At 36.1% G+C, this 20,012-nt stretch overlaps 1 protein-coding gene across 7 annotated transcripts in view; it reads right to left on the bottom strand.

Moving 5' to 3' along the window:
• The window catches only part of KHDRBS2 (KH RNA binding domain containing, signal transduction associated 2), a 336,355-nt gene that overhangs the window by 38,309 nt on the left and 278,034 nt on the right, over positions 1 to 20,012 (bottom strand). For all 7 annotated transcript variants that reach the window (XR_010783412.1, XR_010783411.1, XR_010783413.1 and 4 more), the window contains exons 7-8: positions 18,774 to 18,856; positions 5,532 to 5,590 (exon numbers count right to left, since the gene is read on the bottom strand). Coding sequence is in view for 1 of the 7 variants with exons in the window: in XM_066547470.1 (XP_066403567.1) it covers positions 5,532 to 5,590; positions 18,774 to 18,856 (142 nt within the window). In the remaining 6 variants the exon portion in view is untranslated. The remainder of the gene's footprint in view (positions 1 to 5,531; positions 5,591 to 18,773; positions 18,857 to 20,012) is intronic.

Here is a 20,012-nt window from a genome sequence, read left to right as displayed (position 1 = left end):
CAAGTATGAAGTGCTTTTTCAAAATTCACAACTATTTTCTCTGTATACATTGTGACATGGCTTCATTTTACTTTGTCATTGCTATAGAGGGTTTATTTCACACTAGGGTGGCAGTTCCTTGAGTTTCTCCATGATATGAGCATGTTTATGTCTTTTAATGAAGTATGAGAATTCATGTCCCCTAAGGTAACATCTCTTCAATCAAGCTCTTTATCAGAATTCTAGAGGTTTGAACCCTCCATACATGCTTTCCTCCACTAATTTCATCATGATACACTTATTTTTACTTGTTCAGCAGAAACTATTATTGTTATTGTAGAAAAACTTAATTTACTAGATGCAACACTTTTTAGAACAAACATAGAATGAAAAAATAAACAATATAATCAAAGAGTAGTGGAATATTGCTGTACATTTGTAGTTGTTAACTATAAAGGTCTATAAAGAATTTGTTTGTGAAGTGCCATCTCTGTAGAGGATTATTCAGTAAACTAATTGTTATAACAATTACAAAGCTCTTATATGGAGCAACTGGCAGGGAATTATTTGTGAAATAGTTAAATCATTGTGACAGCATTTTACAACTTAAATGATGTCTTACATTAAAAGGAATTACACCAAACAGTTACACTCTCCAATTTTAATTAAAAATTGAATTATCCTAAAACCAAGTACCCAGTTCTTTACAAGTACCTAATGCTAAACTGGAGTAGAATATGTATCAAAAAATGGTCATTTAAGAAAATTCAAACAGTTGAAAATTTTTGGTGAAGACAAAAAACATTTTAATAATGTTTTCGTAATGCAATGGCAGAACATGCATAAATGCCTTGCAAGCTTCTCCTGAAAAGCAGCAGTAATGTGACTGGAGTTCATTTATGTCTTCACTCTTTGTGTAGGTGGCAAGCTACAGATTAAACTTTCTAACTCTTGCCTAAGGCCTTTGGCAGATGGTGTTATCCTAATTTAATTGTGGTGGTTTCGGAAGTTATAGACTTCAACCTACCCTTTCGCTCTCTGTCTAGGGTTTCTGCTTTTTCAGTAGCAGCACAAGAAGTCTGAGTGTACTGGTCTTTCAGATAGTGCAGCTTACGACCTGACATAAAAACATAATGGCCATAATTTTGAGGTAATACACAAGGCAGGATATGCACCAGGCTGTGAACTGTGGCACCTGACAAGAGGCACTCTCACTACTGTGGCAGTCTTCCTTTGGAAGCAGGGACGAAGCCTCTTGAACCTTCTGTAGCAGCAACTGGCAGAGCTCACCGCTGGAGTCTCCAGCCTTTGGGAGAGCTAAGACAGAAAGAGCTGCTGATAAACAAAGTTTGGAATGCTCTGATCAGTACAAGGGCAAAACAGGATTCAGATGAAAAAACAGTGAAGCAGGTCAGATGTAATGAATACAGCTTCTTGGTTCTGCCTTGCCTGCACGTCATATACTCTTCTCTGTTATCTCTCTAATGTGGTCTAACACAACACAGTGCTTGAATCAAGAATACTGCTTCCTCTAAAAAACAAAAGACAGGGAAAAGGAGAAAGAAATGAGAACATAAATTGATAACAAAGGGCTTTTTATTTACAGTTTATTTCCACTTTCCAGGGAAGTTTTGGAGCTTTTTGGAGTTGGGCATGACATTACATATGAGCAGGAAAGGTTCTTAGTTACCAAACTTTAGGTATATGTTTTATCCTAATCGATTTGTAAGACAAATCATTAAATTCATGTTTTCACTGGATATCTCTTCAGATGACAACAGTGCCAGAAGGGAAACACAAAATTACTAACGTATGATGAGAGCAAAGAATACAAACCTTTTGTTCATAAATTAATCCAATTTCATGCTTTCTCCCTTAAAACATAAGCATCAATTTAACATGACACTGTTACTTTAGTTTAGACTTATCTGCAGGTATCAAAACTTTCAGTCATAGAAGTATCATAAATGTTTGTTAGAGGCATTAGAGGTGAGGATGTTTTACATTTTTTAAAATTTGTACAGTACTTTAAATTACTTTTATTTTTAAACTTCTTTCTAAAAATACTTCTTTACATCTCACAGGAAGAAGCCTATAAGGGCTACATTCCCAAGATTTTCAGGCATATGTCTCAAATTTATGTTCCTCAGCCTGGAACAGCGATCCTCAAAATTCTCTAGCAGTAGCTGCATAATCCTGATCTTATAAAAAATTTGTAGGAATCTCATAATTCCTGAGTACTGTACTTCCATGTGCTCAGAGACTGCTACAGGGAATGCTTTGAAGTGTTTTTACTTTGATCCTTCTGAGAGACTGGGTGACAAGCATGTCAAATCACAACACAGCTTGTCTAACTTCATGAGGGGGTTCTGTACTGCAAATTTGCATTTATGGAACATCCCTTAGTCATGGAAAGCAGTGTGATTTTACATACATCCCTGATCTTCCTATTGTCTTGGGAGATGCCTTGGCTGGATTTGGAGGGGATGGAATTCTTACAAAATTCTTCACAAAAGAAACTGAGCAAGGAGTTAAGGCAGTTAAGTTATGGATTTTACAGCAGTGTTTAGGAATCCATCTTGCCCAGCTTATGACAAGTGAATTAGATCCCTCCTTAGACTATCATCTAATCAGAAATGTGAACTTCCTGAGAATTAAATGGTGTTCAGGTGGGCTCTGCTCTGAAGCACCTCTCTAATTTTTGGAACCATACTGTGAAAAATCCATAAATACATAAATCTTATGATCTTCTGAGGAAACAGTTTCCCCAATCAGAATTCTCCGCAAGTTCTTTTAAAAGGAGCAGAGAAGAACCCATGAGACGTAAACCACCTGCTACTTCTCAGGAGTACAGACAGCAAGGAAAGTCATAGCAGGCAGCTCATTCAGCAGTACTATTGTGCTCTATACTTAAGAAGCTACAGAGAACTCTATTTTATACTTTAAAAAGATTGTAAGTAGCATTATTATTTCACTGAATCTACTTCACGAAGAATAAAAAAAACCTTCTCAGGATTGAAAACTGTCCTCCCTAAAGGTAAGTTGGAAGCAAGAGGATGCATGGAAGAAAGTAAAAAAAAGCCAAACTAGTACATTTTTGATAATTCAGATATTGTTATTGAAAGGAACAATGGAGAAAAGATAAGTTGTTGCACAAAACACCTAAGAGTTGACAACAAGAATTAATTCCTGTACCATTTGTCTGAGGTCATATTCAGACTTTGGGAGAATTTTGAATTACAGGTGTGCCAGAAAGAATTGTAAAAGAGGAATATAGCCTTGTTATGGGAGGCAAAACAAGGTGTGTAATTGAATTCAAATGAAAGAAAAACTTAATTTCTGCAGGACGGTGAAAATGAAAGGGTAGCTGATTTAATGCAGTGGGATGGATTCAGGAGACTCACAATGAGTCTCCTGAATCCATCCCACTGTATTGAAACATCCTGAAACAAAACATCCTGAAAAAAGTTAAGAACTGGAAACAGAGAATTAGGGTAAAGTTAGGTGAGGATGAGAAGGGGTGACAGATCAGATACAGAGAGAACATCAGTGTATGCAGCAAGAACTAAGAAACTGAGGAAGTTAAGCATATATTCTACAGCTCTATAGTTCTGTGTACTCAGATTACCCTTTCAGGTAAATAGTGGTGACTTGGGAATGACAGAAGTTTCTGCACATATTTCCAGGGCATGAAATTGTCAAATTTACTAATCTCCTAAGCAGGTGAACCAAGAGTAGCGTAAACAGTTATACAAAAACGTATCTACTATCAGGAAGTAGCCAAGTTGCAATTTGAAATATTATTCAACTTCAAGTTTATTCCAGGTTATTGATAACACTCAGAGATCTTTGTATGCAAATGCCAATTCAGAAAATAGTTCAAGCAAAAATCAAAGCAAGTCCACAGTTATGAGTCATGTATTTTAAGTCTAGCAAAGGAAACACAGGCATATTGGGTTTGTTTCAGCTGCTGCATGGAAAACAAAAAAAAAGGAGCTTCATGCAGAGCATAAACTTAGTCATGATGCCACTCTGTGAACACTTTGTAAGCCTTAGCTAATTAGTCCATTCAAAATCCCTGCTGGGAAAACAAATAATATTCTTCTAGTTTTACAAATGAGGGATTGGAAGGAAAGTGACACTACTTTAAATGTCTTGCCCAAACACATGGAGATTCAGCATGGTGGAGTGTAATTAGAAGTTAAACAGTGAGTAATTCTCACTGCTGAGCTCAGACTATTCTTTTCTGCATTGCCTAAAAGCTTAGCAGTGCATTCAGGACAGCAGTGGAGAGGGGATCTGTAGATGGGAGGAAGGATCTTCCACTACAGCTATTAAAAATGTATGTGCAAAAACGAAGCAAAACAAAGGGTAACTGAACCACTCACACTGATATGGATAAGCTATTATTATTACTTGCCTAGCATTGAAAATGTGCTTGACTGCACATTGTATCATCCATATATATTGTGAGAACTGATTGTACAAAAAAATAAGTTATTTCTGATTATGCAATGCTATCATTTTGACAACATCTCACTAATGTCTATTTCTGTACCAATACAAAGGAAACTGCAAGTTAGCACTAGTGACATTTGCTTCACAGCTGCATGAATAAAATTATTTATTTCAAGCAGCAACCCTTACATAACCCCTTAGTGTAACTTTCATTTGCAGCATCATTTCCATCAGCTCTCATTTTCACAATGCTGTGGAAGTCACTATGTAGACTTAGGATACTTCAGAAGCGGTAAATCAGACATGAAAGCTCAGCTGAATATTAGGGTTACTCTTTAAGCTGACTTGTTATTTCAGTGAAAATCTCTGAGTGAGATCCACTGTGCCACCTGATACAATGTACTGATAATTATGAATAGGAAAACATCGTCTAGACTCCAGTTATTGAAATATATCACTAATAGCAAACAATAGATCTGGAAAATGATTTGTGCTATGGGAGCTTCTCTTCCTTTCATTTCTCTTCCTTTATGCCCCCCGTACCCATGAGGTGGAACTGCTCCAGCTCAGACACAGACTTGGTGGGGAAGTGCAAAGACTACAGCCCTCCCTCTACTCATACTGCCTAGTGTGACATGAGATGCTCCTTTATCTTGCTTCAGGAGGGGTTCCCATGGTGATAGATAACCCTCTCCTTATTTCCACTTTGATTAAGTCTATATTTCTAAATCTCACAAACCTTGCTAGTTGAAACAATGCACATGACAACAGCAAATGCACAGTATTGTTGGCAAATCAAGCAGACTGAAATTTAACACTGTGAAAGATATTCAAACACCAATATAAACTTTTGTGTTGCTGTTAAACTGACCTGTGACTGTGAATAACTGGCTTTGTAATTTTGATTGAAATTCATCAATCCAATTTTCTGGTCCTATGGCAAAACTCACCCTAAAGTTCCAGAAATCTATTTTGTTTGGTCTTTGTAAAATGAAGGAAAAAAAAGAAAAGTGTAAGGAAGTAATTTCTGAATTGCCAGTGAAAGATATTTTCCTTTGATTTCACACATTTGCAGAAGATAGAAGAGACCTTACCGTAGCTGTCATAAGCCTCTTCACTTGTTCCGTGACCATAGTCGTAATATTCAGGCACACTGTAACAGATTCAGATAGCCATGTCACTATTATCATGGGTAACCAACTCAAAACAGAAACACAGCTCACAAAATAGAAAGCCATTTAAACACTTTGACATGATAGCATAGTCCAGCTAGTTTCAGGCATAGGGAATATTTAAAGATATGAAAGATAATGTATCAGTGACAATAAAAGCTCTTGTACAGTATATAACATTTCTTATCTACTCAGCATAAAAAATCAAATTTGATCCTGACTATGTAAACCTGGAGAGGTGACAAAGTGAGAGAAATTCCATCTGCAAAAATGAGAGCTAAAAAAAGACCACTGTGTCATTCATTGTTGTTAAACCAACCAAAGGGGTGTCATCCTCATTTACCTGGAATTCTAAACATTTATGTGTTACGAAACTCAGTGTGGTTTGTTTTCACAAAGCTGACCACATTGTATGGTGTGGAACCTGTAAACCACTTAACTTTGCCAGAAACACTGACAGGTTTCCAGCTTTGATCCTGAAGAAGCACGTTCCCACTGCCTGTAGAGAGAAATTTGATTCTCCACAGCTGCTTTCCTTATATAGTTATTGGACACCCATGGAAAGTTTTATACACTGATCAATAAAACACAAATTGTAATAAACAAGGGTCTATGAGTGCAAAATCACACTTAACAGTCTCAAACTCACTTTTTCATTGTTTTCAAAAATTATATATAGTCATATTAACAAGTTATCAAAATATTTCAGATAATAGTTACATCCTGATAATCGGTAATTCCCAGCTATTACGTGGAGTGGGCATCCAAAAAATTCTGCCTCTGAGACATAATTAAATGGAAAGGAAATTATTCACATTTTTGCTTCACTACTATTATTATTTGTAGTTTGCAATGTGTTTTTGTACCTGGTTCCAAATTCAAGATCAGGCTATTTCTGTTCTCAGGTAACATGTAAGCATACAAGAATCAGTCTTTGCCCAGAAAAATCTGCAAACTTCATGAACTACACTAGATTGTATTTCTTCAATCTGCAGTGAACCCAACAGAAAATGTAACATTTTCTCTGTTGATAGTTTTTAGTTGTTACTTCTGCTTCTTTTCCCTGGACATTGTGTGAGATACTCATGCAAAATGAACAGAAGCAGGCAAGAAGCTCAATATTGCTATAATTATAACATTATTGCTCAGGCCATTTTCCATACTGGGTTATTGTTTTAAAAATATTAGTTTACATTTGAGAGAGATCTTAGTTGACAATGGATGGCAAGTAGAAATATTTCAGAAGTGCAATAGAGATAAACAAGCAATCTGTAACAATTATTTTCTTAACCTAATTTTAACTTTGCTCACAAACAGCCTGTAATCAGATTTTTAATTTCTTGAACTTAATAGCTATCCATAACTATTACTGGAATAATTTCTGAGAATGATTCATGTTCTCTGTCTCACTCAAGAACACTGACTGCATGTATTGATTAACTGACAGTCAAGCTGTTTTGACTTGGGTCATGTCATTCCCTGAATGGCTAGGGAAAGCTCTCAGAATTTTGGCTGCAAATATTCATTGATTTGTTTTTTTTTTTTTTTTTTTGTTTTGTTTTTTTTTGGGTTTTTTTTTTGTTTTTTTTTGTTTGTTTGGTTTTTTTTAACTGAAAATGAAACTCTAATTGTGTGCATTAATTCAGTAGTTTAGTCAGAAGTCATTCATGTGAGTGAATTACAATGACATCAGTATCTCAGAGAGATTAAATTAATTTCCTTAAAGCAGTTGCAGAAAGTGGACATAAGAATAACATGAATGAAATTAAGTTAACACTTCAATGAAGACTTTTCCCAATGCCAATCAAGCTCTATAGGACACAAGCACAAGACTTCCTGGACAATGGAAACCATCTAGCTGCTTGAAAACTAATTATATATAAATACAAACTCTCCTATTGAAATGGTGCAACAAACAAACAGGAAGAATACATCTTTTATTTGTAGAACACAATATTAATTCTGTTCTATTTTGCAATTATTTTAGTAGCCAATTAAATGAAATTACAGGATTATGTAAAGTGAAGTAAAGCACTGCAGCATCAGGGTTAAATCATTTATCCAGTCATAGCTACAAAGCTTAGACGTAAGAAATGACTTGCACTGTTCAGAACAGACACATGACATACCACCCAGCTCTGGCAGACTAAAAAACTAAATTTAGAAGCTGCATTTTGGCATATTGCCTGCTTTCCTGGCTAGAGGAGGGTGTTGGACTAGTGAATGATGTTAAAAGAAAAGAAACACAAGAACTCCTATCTTCTGCCAGCAGATAAGATGCTAATACTTCTTCCTGATAGGTTTTTGCAAACCAAAGCAGCTGCCTCCAAAGGGGGCCAATCCAAAGGCCAGTAACTTATCAACAGCAATCCTGCTTTCAGTGATCACTGAGGAGGGCCTTGAGCTATTTCCCACCAACACAACATCCAGCAGAACATAAGACTTGCAAGAGCAGGTAAAAGATTCATTGCTACATTATTGGTGTTGTACGTTTTTATTTGAGAAAGAAACATACAATCATAGAGATAATCATAGAGATAATAAGGATGTGAGATAAAAATCCTGCAGTGAACATTCTGAACTTAAATACATTATCAACAGAATACTAAGTTAATACACAAAAATCGTAACATAAGAAAAAATCTGTATTACAACTATAAAAAGGAAGTAATTTGTTACACACTGCATATTTGATGCCTGTGAGCATAATACTTAACACACTCCTGAAAACATATAATTCATAGCATAATACATGATTGTCATCTTAGTCCTACAACTTTATTTCCCTGAATACAACATCTTTGACGTAGATTTGAGCCAAAATGGCATTTTAAATTCCTTGCCAACTCATATTGAAAAGTGTTTTGAAGAATATGTAAGTGAATAAAACTTACTTCTTACTATGAAATACCAGACTTAAACTCATATTTTGTGGGCTAGACTGCTTATCCATTCATCTGCTTTATTTCAAACCTCTCTGAATAGTCACTATAATATATTATACACATTTAGTTGTAGACATTTTCCTCCGTTTTACAGCAAAAGAAACAATGGGCGATATTTATAAAAAATATGTGATAGATTAAAGCTTTAAAAACATGATGTTCTTTTTTTTTGAAATTACTGAACTACAGAGAGAGGTAGTTCCATTTGCATTATGGCCAACTGAGAAGGAAGCAATCAGCAAATGCATTCAGCATAAATAATACTTGTTTATATAATTTTATAGTTCTCAGACTGTTCCTGGAAAATACAGTGATCATGAGCTCTAGAAACCACTGATTCTCTTGGCAGTGTTAATTGGAAACAAAACACCATTATCTATCATTAGCATTCATTACTTTCAAGCAACATGAAGTGTAATTTACTTAAAGTACGTGCACCCACCTGAAAGCAGGATGCAACGCATTTTATAAAGCAGACAGGATTAACTCATTACCAACTTTTCAGCTTTTACTTCACTATACTTTAACATCATATTTCTGAAACATAGAGGTCTTGATGTACTATGACTTACACTTTGGGAACCTTCTACAGGTAGCAGTCATGGAAAAATTTATATACACAGGGATGTGTATTCTAGAAGTAGTTTAATTTGATTTGTATATGAGAAACTCTGATGTTATTTTTCTCTATAAGAAATATTTACAACACAGATATATCACCCTGTCCTAATTCCTATTTACACTGGAAATCTTCATAATCTACCTATTTATGCTTATTGTTTTTAACTTTTCATTTTGGTTAATATTTTTGAACATGTTCATTTTTAAGATTTGAAATCAAAGTTTCCATGAACAGTGATCTGTTCTCTCTCTTCATGCTGACAAAGCTGGATCAGTTTCCAAAAAAACCCCAAACCCAAACCAGAACAAGATGCTTGTTTTTGAGAGATGAGGGTTCTTTAGTGCCTTCCAAACTGCATTATCTAGGGCTCCTATGATATGATGAAGGCTCAAGTACAGAGACTGTATCTAAACGGCAACCTTTAAAGCCAACAAAGACTTTTAACCTCTCATTAACTGGGACTTTTTCAAATTGGTATTAGTGCAAAAAAATGAATTCCAGTTTGACTGTGTCAACACATATGGGAAGCCACACAGCTTGCTCAAAAGCCTGTAGAGAATAGCCCTTTAAAGTGGTTTAGGCTGAGAACCACAAACAAAAGTGTTAAGATTGAAGCCACAAAAGCCTGACTCTTGGGTCAACAAGCTACCCAAGGGAAGTGTGATGTTCACCACTCAGAGGTCACTGGGGTTAGGTACAGGAAAACATGACATTAATCCATTGACTGCATTAGCCTTTGACCAATCTCTTCCTGCACCTGCAGGAAGCTGCTGGCAAGAGACCCCAGGTTATCAATAGTACCATCTGGCTCCCTGGCTGCTCCTACAGCTGCAGTAATTCAAGGCAGCAGAATATTGCAAGAACTGAAGAACAGAAGTACTTTTTGTTCCCTCGTGCTCTTTGGTTGTGTGTGGGTTTTTTTGTTTTGTTCTTCCTTTCTCTCTTTTTGTCCTTCAGATTTTTTTTTGGGGAAGGATGCATTTAAGCTTTTCTTCTCAAATGTGGTTGCAGACATACAATGAGCTCTCTAAAGGTACAAGAAAGGTACTAGAAGGTACTACCTCTAAAGGTACAAGAAAGAGTTTATGTTCTTTAAACATGGCTAACGAGTGAATCTGTACAGAAGCGTGTTCTGTAGTCTATCCTAAAAGATCCTAAGAAATGGAAAGTCTTTGAGTAACACCGGTTAATTCAGATTTAGCAGAGAATATTTTCCTGTAAAAACAGTTTTTTCTTCCCTAATGGTACTTTTTCAGTGGGAGAGTGTATATGAGTATAAGAGTATTTTATTGGGAAATGTTTGGGAAGAAGCTGGCCAATTTAGAGGCTTTTGATAAATCACTGGAGCTATAACTTTGCCATTAGATAATGATTAGGCTTCTTTTGTGAAATACATGAATTGATGCAATCTAGAGATTCAGCTGATGAAGTTCCACAGTTCAGACTCATAATGAAATAGGCTAAAAACTTGTACACTAGCCTTTGAAGAAGTAAAAATAATTTGAGATACTTCCATCTTTGTGTTGTAGAGATCAACAGTGTGAGAATGAACCAATATTGTGGTTTGGGATTGGGAATCTCTGAGGAGGAATTCTCAGCCTTTGACAGTTTGCAATCAGCATCTATACATAGGTACAGATAAAAGAACCTTTATCACTCCTTAGAGATATATCCCAGTCAGGGTTACCTTTAGACAAGATTTCTTGAGTCAAGCTAATGCCAAGGACAGCTCACAAGGACCCCTAGAAGTAGGATTTAATATTTTACAGGTGGGATTCAATATTTTAGACAAGTCTCTTTTTCACATCCTCAAATGGATCCTGTGTACTCTTGGTCTAAAATTATCTCATTCTTTCCCTCTATAATTTCTGTTCAGTAATCTTTGGCGTTTCCAACTTCCAACATCAATAAGTGGTAAAGTCAAATATTCAGTTCCTGTGCTAACAGGATGCAGTCTAATGTTACTGCAGTTGTTTTATGTAAGATTCTGTTTGTAAAGCTTCTCCCTCCTACAAAAGGGAGAGAGCCAGAAGGATTTAACACACAGTTAGCTGTGAAAGAAAAGCTGTTTACACAAAGCAGTATACTTCTGCCTGGAAGAGAGGTGAGCAAGATCTGCATTCACATGAATTACAATAAATGAATTTTTTACAAAATAATATCTCAGAGCGGAAATGTGTGAATAAGGAAATAATCCTTCTAGGAATCTGAAACTTACTGGAACATTCTTATTTAATAAAGCATTGTATCTATAAGGAAGATGACAAATCTTTTGAATATAGGAACTTACAAGATTCAGTCTTAAATCACAAATATAGTCCTTTACTCAATACTTCTTTAGAACTAATGGAATAATATGGTGAGCATTTTGTGGATCAAGTCTCCCTTTTTCTGAAAGCTCAGTTTTGATTGTATACAATATTTTTAACAGAGGATAGTATCGCCATTATCATATTCCTGGATTTATTTAGTACCTTACAACATGCCTGAACTTAAACTAGATTCAACTGCCTCCAGCATTTTTGTGTTTGATTTTGTGCTACTGAAAATATGAATTTAAAGCTATTATAAACAATGAAGGCAGTAACGTTATACAAGCATAGGATTGGAGAGCCAACATAATTGCAAGATGACTTTGGTTTTTGAAGTTTTTGCAAAATATGAAATACAAACCAATCTGCCATTTAATTTCACATGGCAGTTTCTATTTATCTATTCTACATTCCACTGTCATTTTCTATAGATACAGAATTATGATTAACTGTTTCAGCATATAATACCAAATGTCTGCAGACACAGTATTTGCAATGGGAATGATGCAGCATTTTAGGAATCCTAGACAGTTCTAGAGGAAAAACTTTTCTCTAGTTAAAAGTAGTGAAATTTGACTCAACTTTGCTCATTGAATCAAATAAATGAGAAGTGGCATTTGAAAACAGTTTCTGATGATGAATGCCATAAGTAGATTGCTGTGAAGATACATAAAATGTCATATTCTAGACTTCCTGCCTTGATTGATTTCAACAGATTGGAAATAAAATACAGGGAAATCTTTCTTTACGGACAGACAGATATAAGCACATGGCCAAAATGAAATATGACAAAATAGATACACAATGCACAGTGCTTAAAAAGTGAGTGTGTAGTAGAGAAAATAATAATGAATATCTAAGTTTGAAAATAATCAGTGTAACTATTCTACCTATTGCAGCCTCTACTATATATATGTGTCTATGTATTTTCCCACATAATAATATTTTGATAATGAGACAGAAGTCTGCAAACCTCTGCTTATATCACTAAAACATTTAACTATGTGATAATCTACTAATTCAATTAATGATTATTCCCAGTCTTGTCTAACCATTGTTTATAAACTAAGGACAAAAATCTTTCATTTAACTATGGATAGTTCACAACTAATCTGCTGGAATTTTTCAAAAAGCAAGTAGCTGAAAACAGTGGGACTTCTGAATAGAGGTCACCAAGGAACGTGTACACCCAGCTGAACTTTATACTGCTGTCTTTACAAGTGTACTAGTTTGTTATTTTACTTGCACCACTGCTTTGAGAAACTCATCTTTGGAAACAGATGTACATACAGTACCTTGATATCTGGAGGTCAAGCAAGGATAACCAGGATGAACTGGAGCTCATGCAAATATATCCTGCTGATGCAAACAATTCTTTCAGATACAACTGAATAAAATACTCTTCCTAAGTAATTTTTCAGCATGGCTGTGCACTGATGTGATTGTACTGTAAGTCACATAAATGACATGGATTGAACTGTGGTCCATGTTGTACTCCTGCATATCAGATCAGAAATAATTAAGTGATTCCTAAAGCTCCTCTACTAGCAGTCCACACTGCAGAAAAAAAAAAAGGTATAAACACAAGCTTTAAAGTAGATAACATGAACTTTGAAACAGAAACAATAACCAGGGAAAACAGTTTCTTTTCAAAGTCAATAACTTGTCATATATTCAACTTCATCGGCTGAATATGCTCTTGAAATTTTCTGTGGGTATGAGTAATTAGAAGAATGTGGCACCAACTGGAGGCTGAATGGATAGGTGTTGCTACAAACAGATAGTTACTGGGATAAAACTACATTGATAAGGTCATAGTATCTATTTTCCATAGCAGCACTGTGGACACAGGGAGCATTTTTGTCCTTTTACTTCTGTTCCTAGTATTGAGAAACAGATGCCCAACTGGACTTTGCACGTAACAGTGCAGCTTTAGGTATTATTGTACCTTCTGAATTAAACACAATTCTGTGTGGTGAAAGGTATCAGTCTACTTGAATTTCTCTCTTACTGCACCTTTTTTTCTTCTTCAGTCCTCTTAAGAAAATTCCATTTTAGCAATTATCTAACACAATGTTCCTCAATCTTCAAATCTTGCAAGAGCTACTTAGAATTTATTCCAGATATACTAGTGCCATTTTCCTTTATGTTAAAGCTTAGATTCTGTACTATCATTAACATCTTAGAGGGGAAATTTGGAGAGGACATGACCTATAATATGCAATTCCAATCAGAAACAGAAGTTTGTTTATTTCCTCAGCAGATGCAGGATGGGTTTGATGTGTGAGTTTGACAGACCAAAAAGAAGTTCTTTGGCCAAAATGATTGGCATACCAGCATAAAATGTCTCTGTCCAGAGGACTGCTGCCTAAAGCATTACATAACATTTTTGCAAGATTAACAGTAAATATTTTGCCAAGAATTGCTTCAAGTTCCTAAAATTGGCTTACTGTTGTTATTATTATTAGTGAGGCTGGGTGCAGACAGGCATGAGAAATCCTTTTTACCTATGTCATCTTGCAGTCACAGCAAGGATGACAACATGCCATCACGAGGCCTGTACTGCTGTGGGATGGAATCTGTAACAGCAACGTTGTGCACTATTTTCATCTGTCTTTTATCACTGAATTATTTATTCTTCTTGTCAGTAAGTTATGGGTTTCCTGATATTTACAAGTCTATTTACAGCCTAAGGTGGGAGTCATCAGCCCTTCTTTCTTTAGACTTGCACACACTGGCAACTCATTTTGCTGCTGAACTATGTTTTTAACAAAAGTCATACAGAAAAAAGGCAGAATAAAAAGCTAGGCAGCCAGACCTGAAAGCCATTGCCAATATACCATCTACCTGTTCACAAAAGCCAGAATGGATCGATGGATGACTGCTCATGCCAGGCACTGTGGAACAGGGAAATAATATCAAACTCTAAATTTAAGCTTCATCAGATAATCCTTGGCTTCCTTTGCTCCTCCCTGTTGGACACCACTGTTTACACTACATATGGCTGGATAAGGTGGGCACAAGTGAATTAAAGAGAATATACCCTTCCTGGTTCATCCCATGACCAGACAGTCAGTCCCAGGTTTCCTTGGTATATCTCTTTTGGCTGTGAGACATGGTATCTTTGAAATGAAACTGTTGGTGCTGGCAGAGACACAAAGGCCAGTGGAGATGACTGCAGATGTGGTAGCAGAGCTGAAGATGGCTCTGTTGACCATCAAGATTCATCAGCAAATGATCCATTTTCACCAAATTATTCTGTTGGTCTTGGCTGAGAAGTCTGCCCACACTTTGCACATGGGACAGTCCGATCCCCAACAACCTCTGAGTAACCAAAGAGGTTGATCTTCCACATCTCCTCACAAAACTTAGCATCCTTTTCTTCTGGTGATCTAGTGATCTCAGCCCATGAATCCTGAACAGTGGTGATAGATCAACAGACTTAAAAGTTCCTGGTAAGAAAATCAAAAAGTGCATTACATTTTGAAAGCTAAAACAATTCTCCTACATTTTCTGTGTTACAGCTGAGTTGGAAATTAACACTTCTACCATTTTGTATATTGTCTCTATATTTTTTAAAATAAAGTTGCCAGACTAGAGGTTTGGGAGGTAGATCTAGCTGGCAGAAATGTTTTGAATGTCCTCTGCCTTACTTTCAAGTACAGAGAGAATAGTGTATGAACTTAACAACTACTGAATATCTCTTGGTGTGTCTGGACAGTCAGATATTCTTATCAATGAGAGCCATCTTCACATTATATGGAAGGGAGGGGAAGAGAGAGGAAACAAAGGTCATAGAGAAACTCAAATTACAGTGCATTATTGCCTATGGGAAGTATGTCAGATATGGTGTCTTCTCCTGTCCACTGACATGGTTGTTACCTTGCTGTTTTTGATATTTGACAAAGCATTCATAGTAATTACCTTAAAAACTGTATTTTGACATCTGTATGAAAAAATTTCTACAATGAGTAGGGTTTCTAAATGTCCTCAGAAAATGTGTAGTCTTTCACAGAATCCTGCAAATAATGCTTACAGACTCATTTGGGAAGGACAGACAGTTCATTTAAATCTGTCCTGAGGTTCCATCTTGTGTTGTGAGTTGTCATTATGGGACAGGAATACAAGGAGGGGAAAAGAGGTTTTATAAATACATCTTCTGCTATTTAAAGCAAGACATACTGTCATGCAATATAGACTGTCAAAACCCATAATTCTCTTATTTCTAAAATAAGCCTCCCCATCTTAATAAGGTACAGGTGGCACTTACCATAGTGCAAGTCCTGCTTTTCTCTTTCTTCAAGTGACTTCTTTGTTCCATTTCAAAGTGTGCTTGAGACTCCTCTTAGCTTGTTCAGACAAGCAGACTTACTGTGGGTTTCATTCCAGCCTGATTCTGAGACTCTGTCATGATCTCTTCCACAGGTGACCCCATCCCCCCAGTTTCAGCCTAAAAATCAGACTGCTGTCATGAAGGACAGACAGAGCTTTCTGTCTGGAGAAGTCGATTAGAGAAGGACCCATACCAAGTGTATTGTGGGACCTGCAACACCATCCCTGACTTTTAGTACAAATTTTTAGATAATTCTGCACTGAACTATAGCATCTGAATGGTCTTGGGGATTGGTAATTGTGGTGTTCCTTCTACTAAACCATAATCCTATGTTGCAGCACTGTGTATGTCGATACTGTGCTTGTTTTCTCTGCTGTTGGCAGAGCTTAGTTTGCAAAATTCTAAATCAGATCTCTTGGACAACAAAGGACTAAGGCTCCGTGTATGGGCAGAAAGACTCTGGCAAATGGGAAGTAGATACAAGGTATGGAAGACAAAGGCAGGGATAACAGGGGTGGTGGTGGCAGGCTGCCCAAACTCTGTCTTACTCTGTGCATGGGGTGAGCAGGGGAACGAGGGGAATTTACTATGAGCTCTGCGCCAAAGCACACTCAAGTCAGGCTGAGCTCAGACCATCCACCCTGTCTGTTCATGACCCTACATCCCAACATGTTCTTTTTGAAGCAATGAAGATAATAAGGCTTGGCCAACATGCACAGCAAGACAGACAGACAAAAGTATGTATCACTCTAAGAAATTCCACACTGAGTCCCTAATAAGCCATGAAAAGCAATTGGAAACTCTGCCCTTAACATGAACAGAAATCTTGGTACTCTGCATTAAGCCACTAACTACAATTGCTTCTCATCTCATGCTTTAGAATTTCAGTCATTCCCTGCAGAGGGAAGCAATGATAATTTCCTGGCTGAGCACAGACATTGCTGGCAAGTTTTTGTTAATTTTTTTCCCTTAAATGACACAGCAGATGAAATGAGTAAGTACTTTTGAGCAGTACTACTTATCTTTGTTAGGTGTGCACATGGTATGACTCATATGACTGGACTATACTAATAAGCAAGATCTGAGACTTGGAGAAAACATTTTGAAATACACATCTAACCAAATATTTTGGGTACACTATTTCATTGCATTGTATTATTTTTCTTTTTTGCTCAGTAAGCAGGCATTTCTATGAAGCTAAATGGTCAATAAGGAGCAGAAATATAAATTGTGTATTTAATGGTCCATTTGTTCTTTAAATCTTTGAAACAATAAGCATGGAGCTCTGAAAGTGCTCTCTTTGAAATCAATAGGCTACTTGAGGCATTAAGTGCCATTTAACATGGGTAAGTATGACCACATATCTCGTCATACATTTCAAAAGTAAATATTTTAGTTGCAGTTTTTAAACAGATTAGGTATCCTGGAGGTAGCTCCAATTAGTAGAAAACATATCTCATGACTAAACTTAATAGCTGTTTAATTGACTAAATTATGTGATATAAATTTTGTCTCTTGTACCAAATTATCACTACTAGTTCTAGCTGCATTATAATACACTCCTCATAAAGTTGATATATTTGTCATTTAGTTGCCTGAGACATCAACTTGCAAAGAAATTACAGGTTAATTCAGATGTTATAAAGCAATGTCATATCAAGATATTTCCAACTAATTATTGTTTTTACATCAGAAGCAATATCTCCTGTGACAATTCACTCTTGTAGCAGAAAAGGAACTGAATTGTTTTAAAAAAGTTGAAGTACATTTGACAACAAGAATACCTACCTACATAATGACATAACGGGTGCAGCTAGTAATTACTTGAAAGTGTTAAAGTATACTTGATGGGGTTCACATTTAGGTATGACAAATCCTTTTAAATATACTTCACTGGATATAAAATACTTATAAAGTATTTTTTATCCACTGAAGTATCACTCACTACAGCAGTTCTGAAGCTGAACATAATTCTGACAGGCATTTACATCAGCAAAGCATTCAGTGAAAAAGATGGCTCAACAGAAAAGCAAGTTTAAGGTCCTCTGGCCTTGGGAGTGTAGAACTCTGTATATATACATCACTTTCTTGCTCAGTGAGAAACACACTAACTGAGTTAAAATCTGTATCTTTACTTGTTAAAGTTTCATTTGCCTTTCCACAACCTTACAAGTACTTTCAGCAGTGCATAAGACCACTTTCTGAATAACTGGTTGAAAAACCCTGTTATCCTTTAGCTTAAATGTGAAAAAGATGCCATTCCATATTTAATAAACATGCACTGGCTGTCCAATTAATGGATGAGTGTGCATGGTGTATGTATATAAAAAAGGGATAATTTTTGTTGCCTCATCTTATTCACACAAATCAATATGAGATGTGAATGTAGCCTTTTCGTATTATTCCACATCACAAGGACAAAAATAAGTTTCCAAACTTATAAATTCTGAGAGTTGCTTAGAAAATAACTGGTTGAAAACAGATAGTTTCAGCCTTACTTTTGGCATGTAATTCCCCTCTATAGTTTACCTTGATGGTGGATGACAACCAGAAACAGGTTACCATCACAAAATTTTTTTGAATTTCCTTCTGGTTTTTCTCAAAACATTGTAAAAGCCGTAAGTATGAGATACCCTTCACAACTTATGATCAGTAAAAGATAAAAAAAAGGGGACAAATAAGTTCAGAATAACATCAAATAAGAAAATTATGCAATCGCTTGTTAAAAAAAATACACTTAATTTGCACCAATTTTAAAAGCATAGCTGCTTACATTTTTACGTCATCTGAATCTCTGTATATGGATTTGGACTGTCATTACTACTTTTTACTTCAAAAGTACTCAGGGATTTGTAAAATTTAATGTGGAAAATAAACCATGCGAAATTTACATGAAAAACTAAGATAAAAAAGTGTCCTTTGGAGAAATAATGTAAAAGCACAAATGCTTACCTTTGTGTTTGGGTGGCATAACTGTTATCATATGCCTCATAGCTTGGATCATCATATTCACCCCCATATCCATCATCGTATCCCTAAGGGGAAAACAAAACACCACAGCTTAGAAGAGTGATAAATCAAAGCATATTATCAAGCTGTAGAAATATATTGCATCAACATGGCATGTCATGTTTGCCCACGATAATGTGACACACGGAGCTGACCGAAGAGAATTGTGAATCGTGAAGAGCAACCTGTACATTGCAAGAATAAAGTAATCAGTCCCTCATTTAAGAACTCAGCTTATTCACCGATAAACTGTGGTGCATTGTCCAAACCACAGTGCCTCAGTGGGATCTGTGTGGAATACTGATGAATGAATAATAAAAGCAATTTCTGAGCCCTTTGTTACATTAATGGTTCTATAAATACCTACAGGGGAAATGAACAAATGGCAGGTCAAAGATACTGACTGTTCTACACTATTAAAAATGGTGTTGTGATAAAATCTTAATATTCAGTATATTGAAAAAATGCAAAACAACAGAACAAAACACAGCAACCTATGAGAAACAGTATCTGTCGAGCAAGTAAAGGCATATGACTTTTAAAAACAATGCAGAGTAAGCCCCTTTACTTTCACTGAGCATCTTACTCTTTTTAAAAAGGCATGCTTGTTTGTGACAAATTAACCAACAATTTAGTACAGGTTCCTGCCATCTAACTTAAGGTTCTCACTGAAGAGCTCAGACAGATGAGCAGGTCACCTAAGACAGAGAGACACAAGTGACTTCAGAAGGTGGTTCAGCTCATCTAACACCTGAATTTTCCACTGAGAGAGTAACTGGCAATTGTGATCCATTGTAGCTGTCTCTGAACCAAAGAATGCTCAGGAACCACAGAATAAATAAACAAATAAATAGATATATATAATCCAAGGGATGACTTTTGATATGCTCTTTTCATATGACAAGACAACAGAGTAGGTAAGAAATGCTCTATGGAAACTAATTTTTTTATTTCTCTGTGATTTTTGGAAGCCACTATTTGTAGTTAAATTGCAATGAAACATTTGACTGTCTAAAGAAAGCCTTGCTTGTTAAAGGAAAGCTCCCTTGTTAAGGGAAATGCTAAAAGAAATAGCGAACTTAAAAAACTTTGACTTGATATTAATTACAGCAAAAGGCAATTTTTCCTCTCACAAGCTATGCAAAATTTAGTCAGGCTGGGGGAGAAGGGACAGCATGAGGC

The sequence above is a fragment of the Molothrus aeneus genome, chromosome 3 (assembly GCF_037042795.1).
Source record: "Molothrus aeneus isolate 106 chromosome 3, BPBGC_Maene_1.0, whole genome shotgun sequence".
Classification (NCBI taxonomy): domain Eukaryota; kingdom Metazoa; phylum Chordata; class Aves; order Passeriformes; family Icteridae; genus Molothrus; species Molothrus aeneus.
This window is presented reverse-complemented; position numbering and strand designations above follow the sequence as displayed.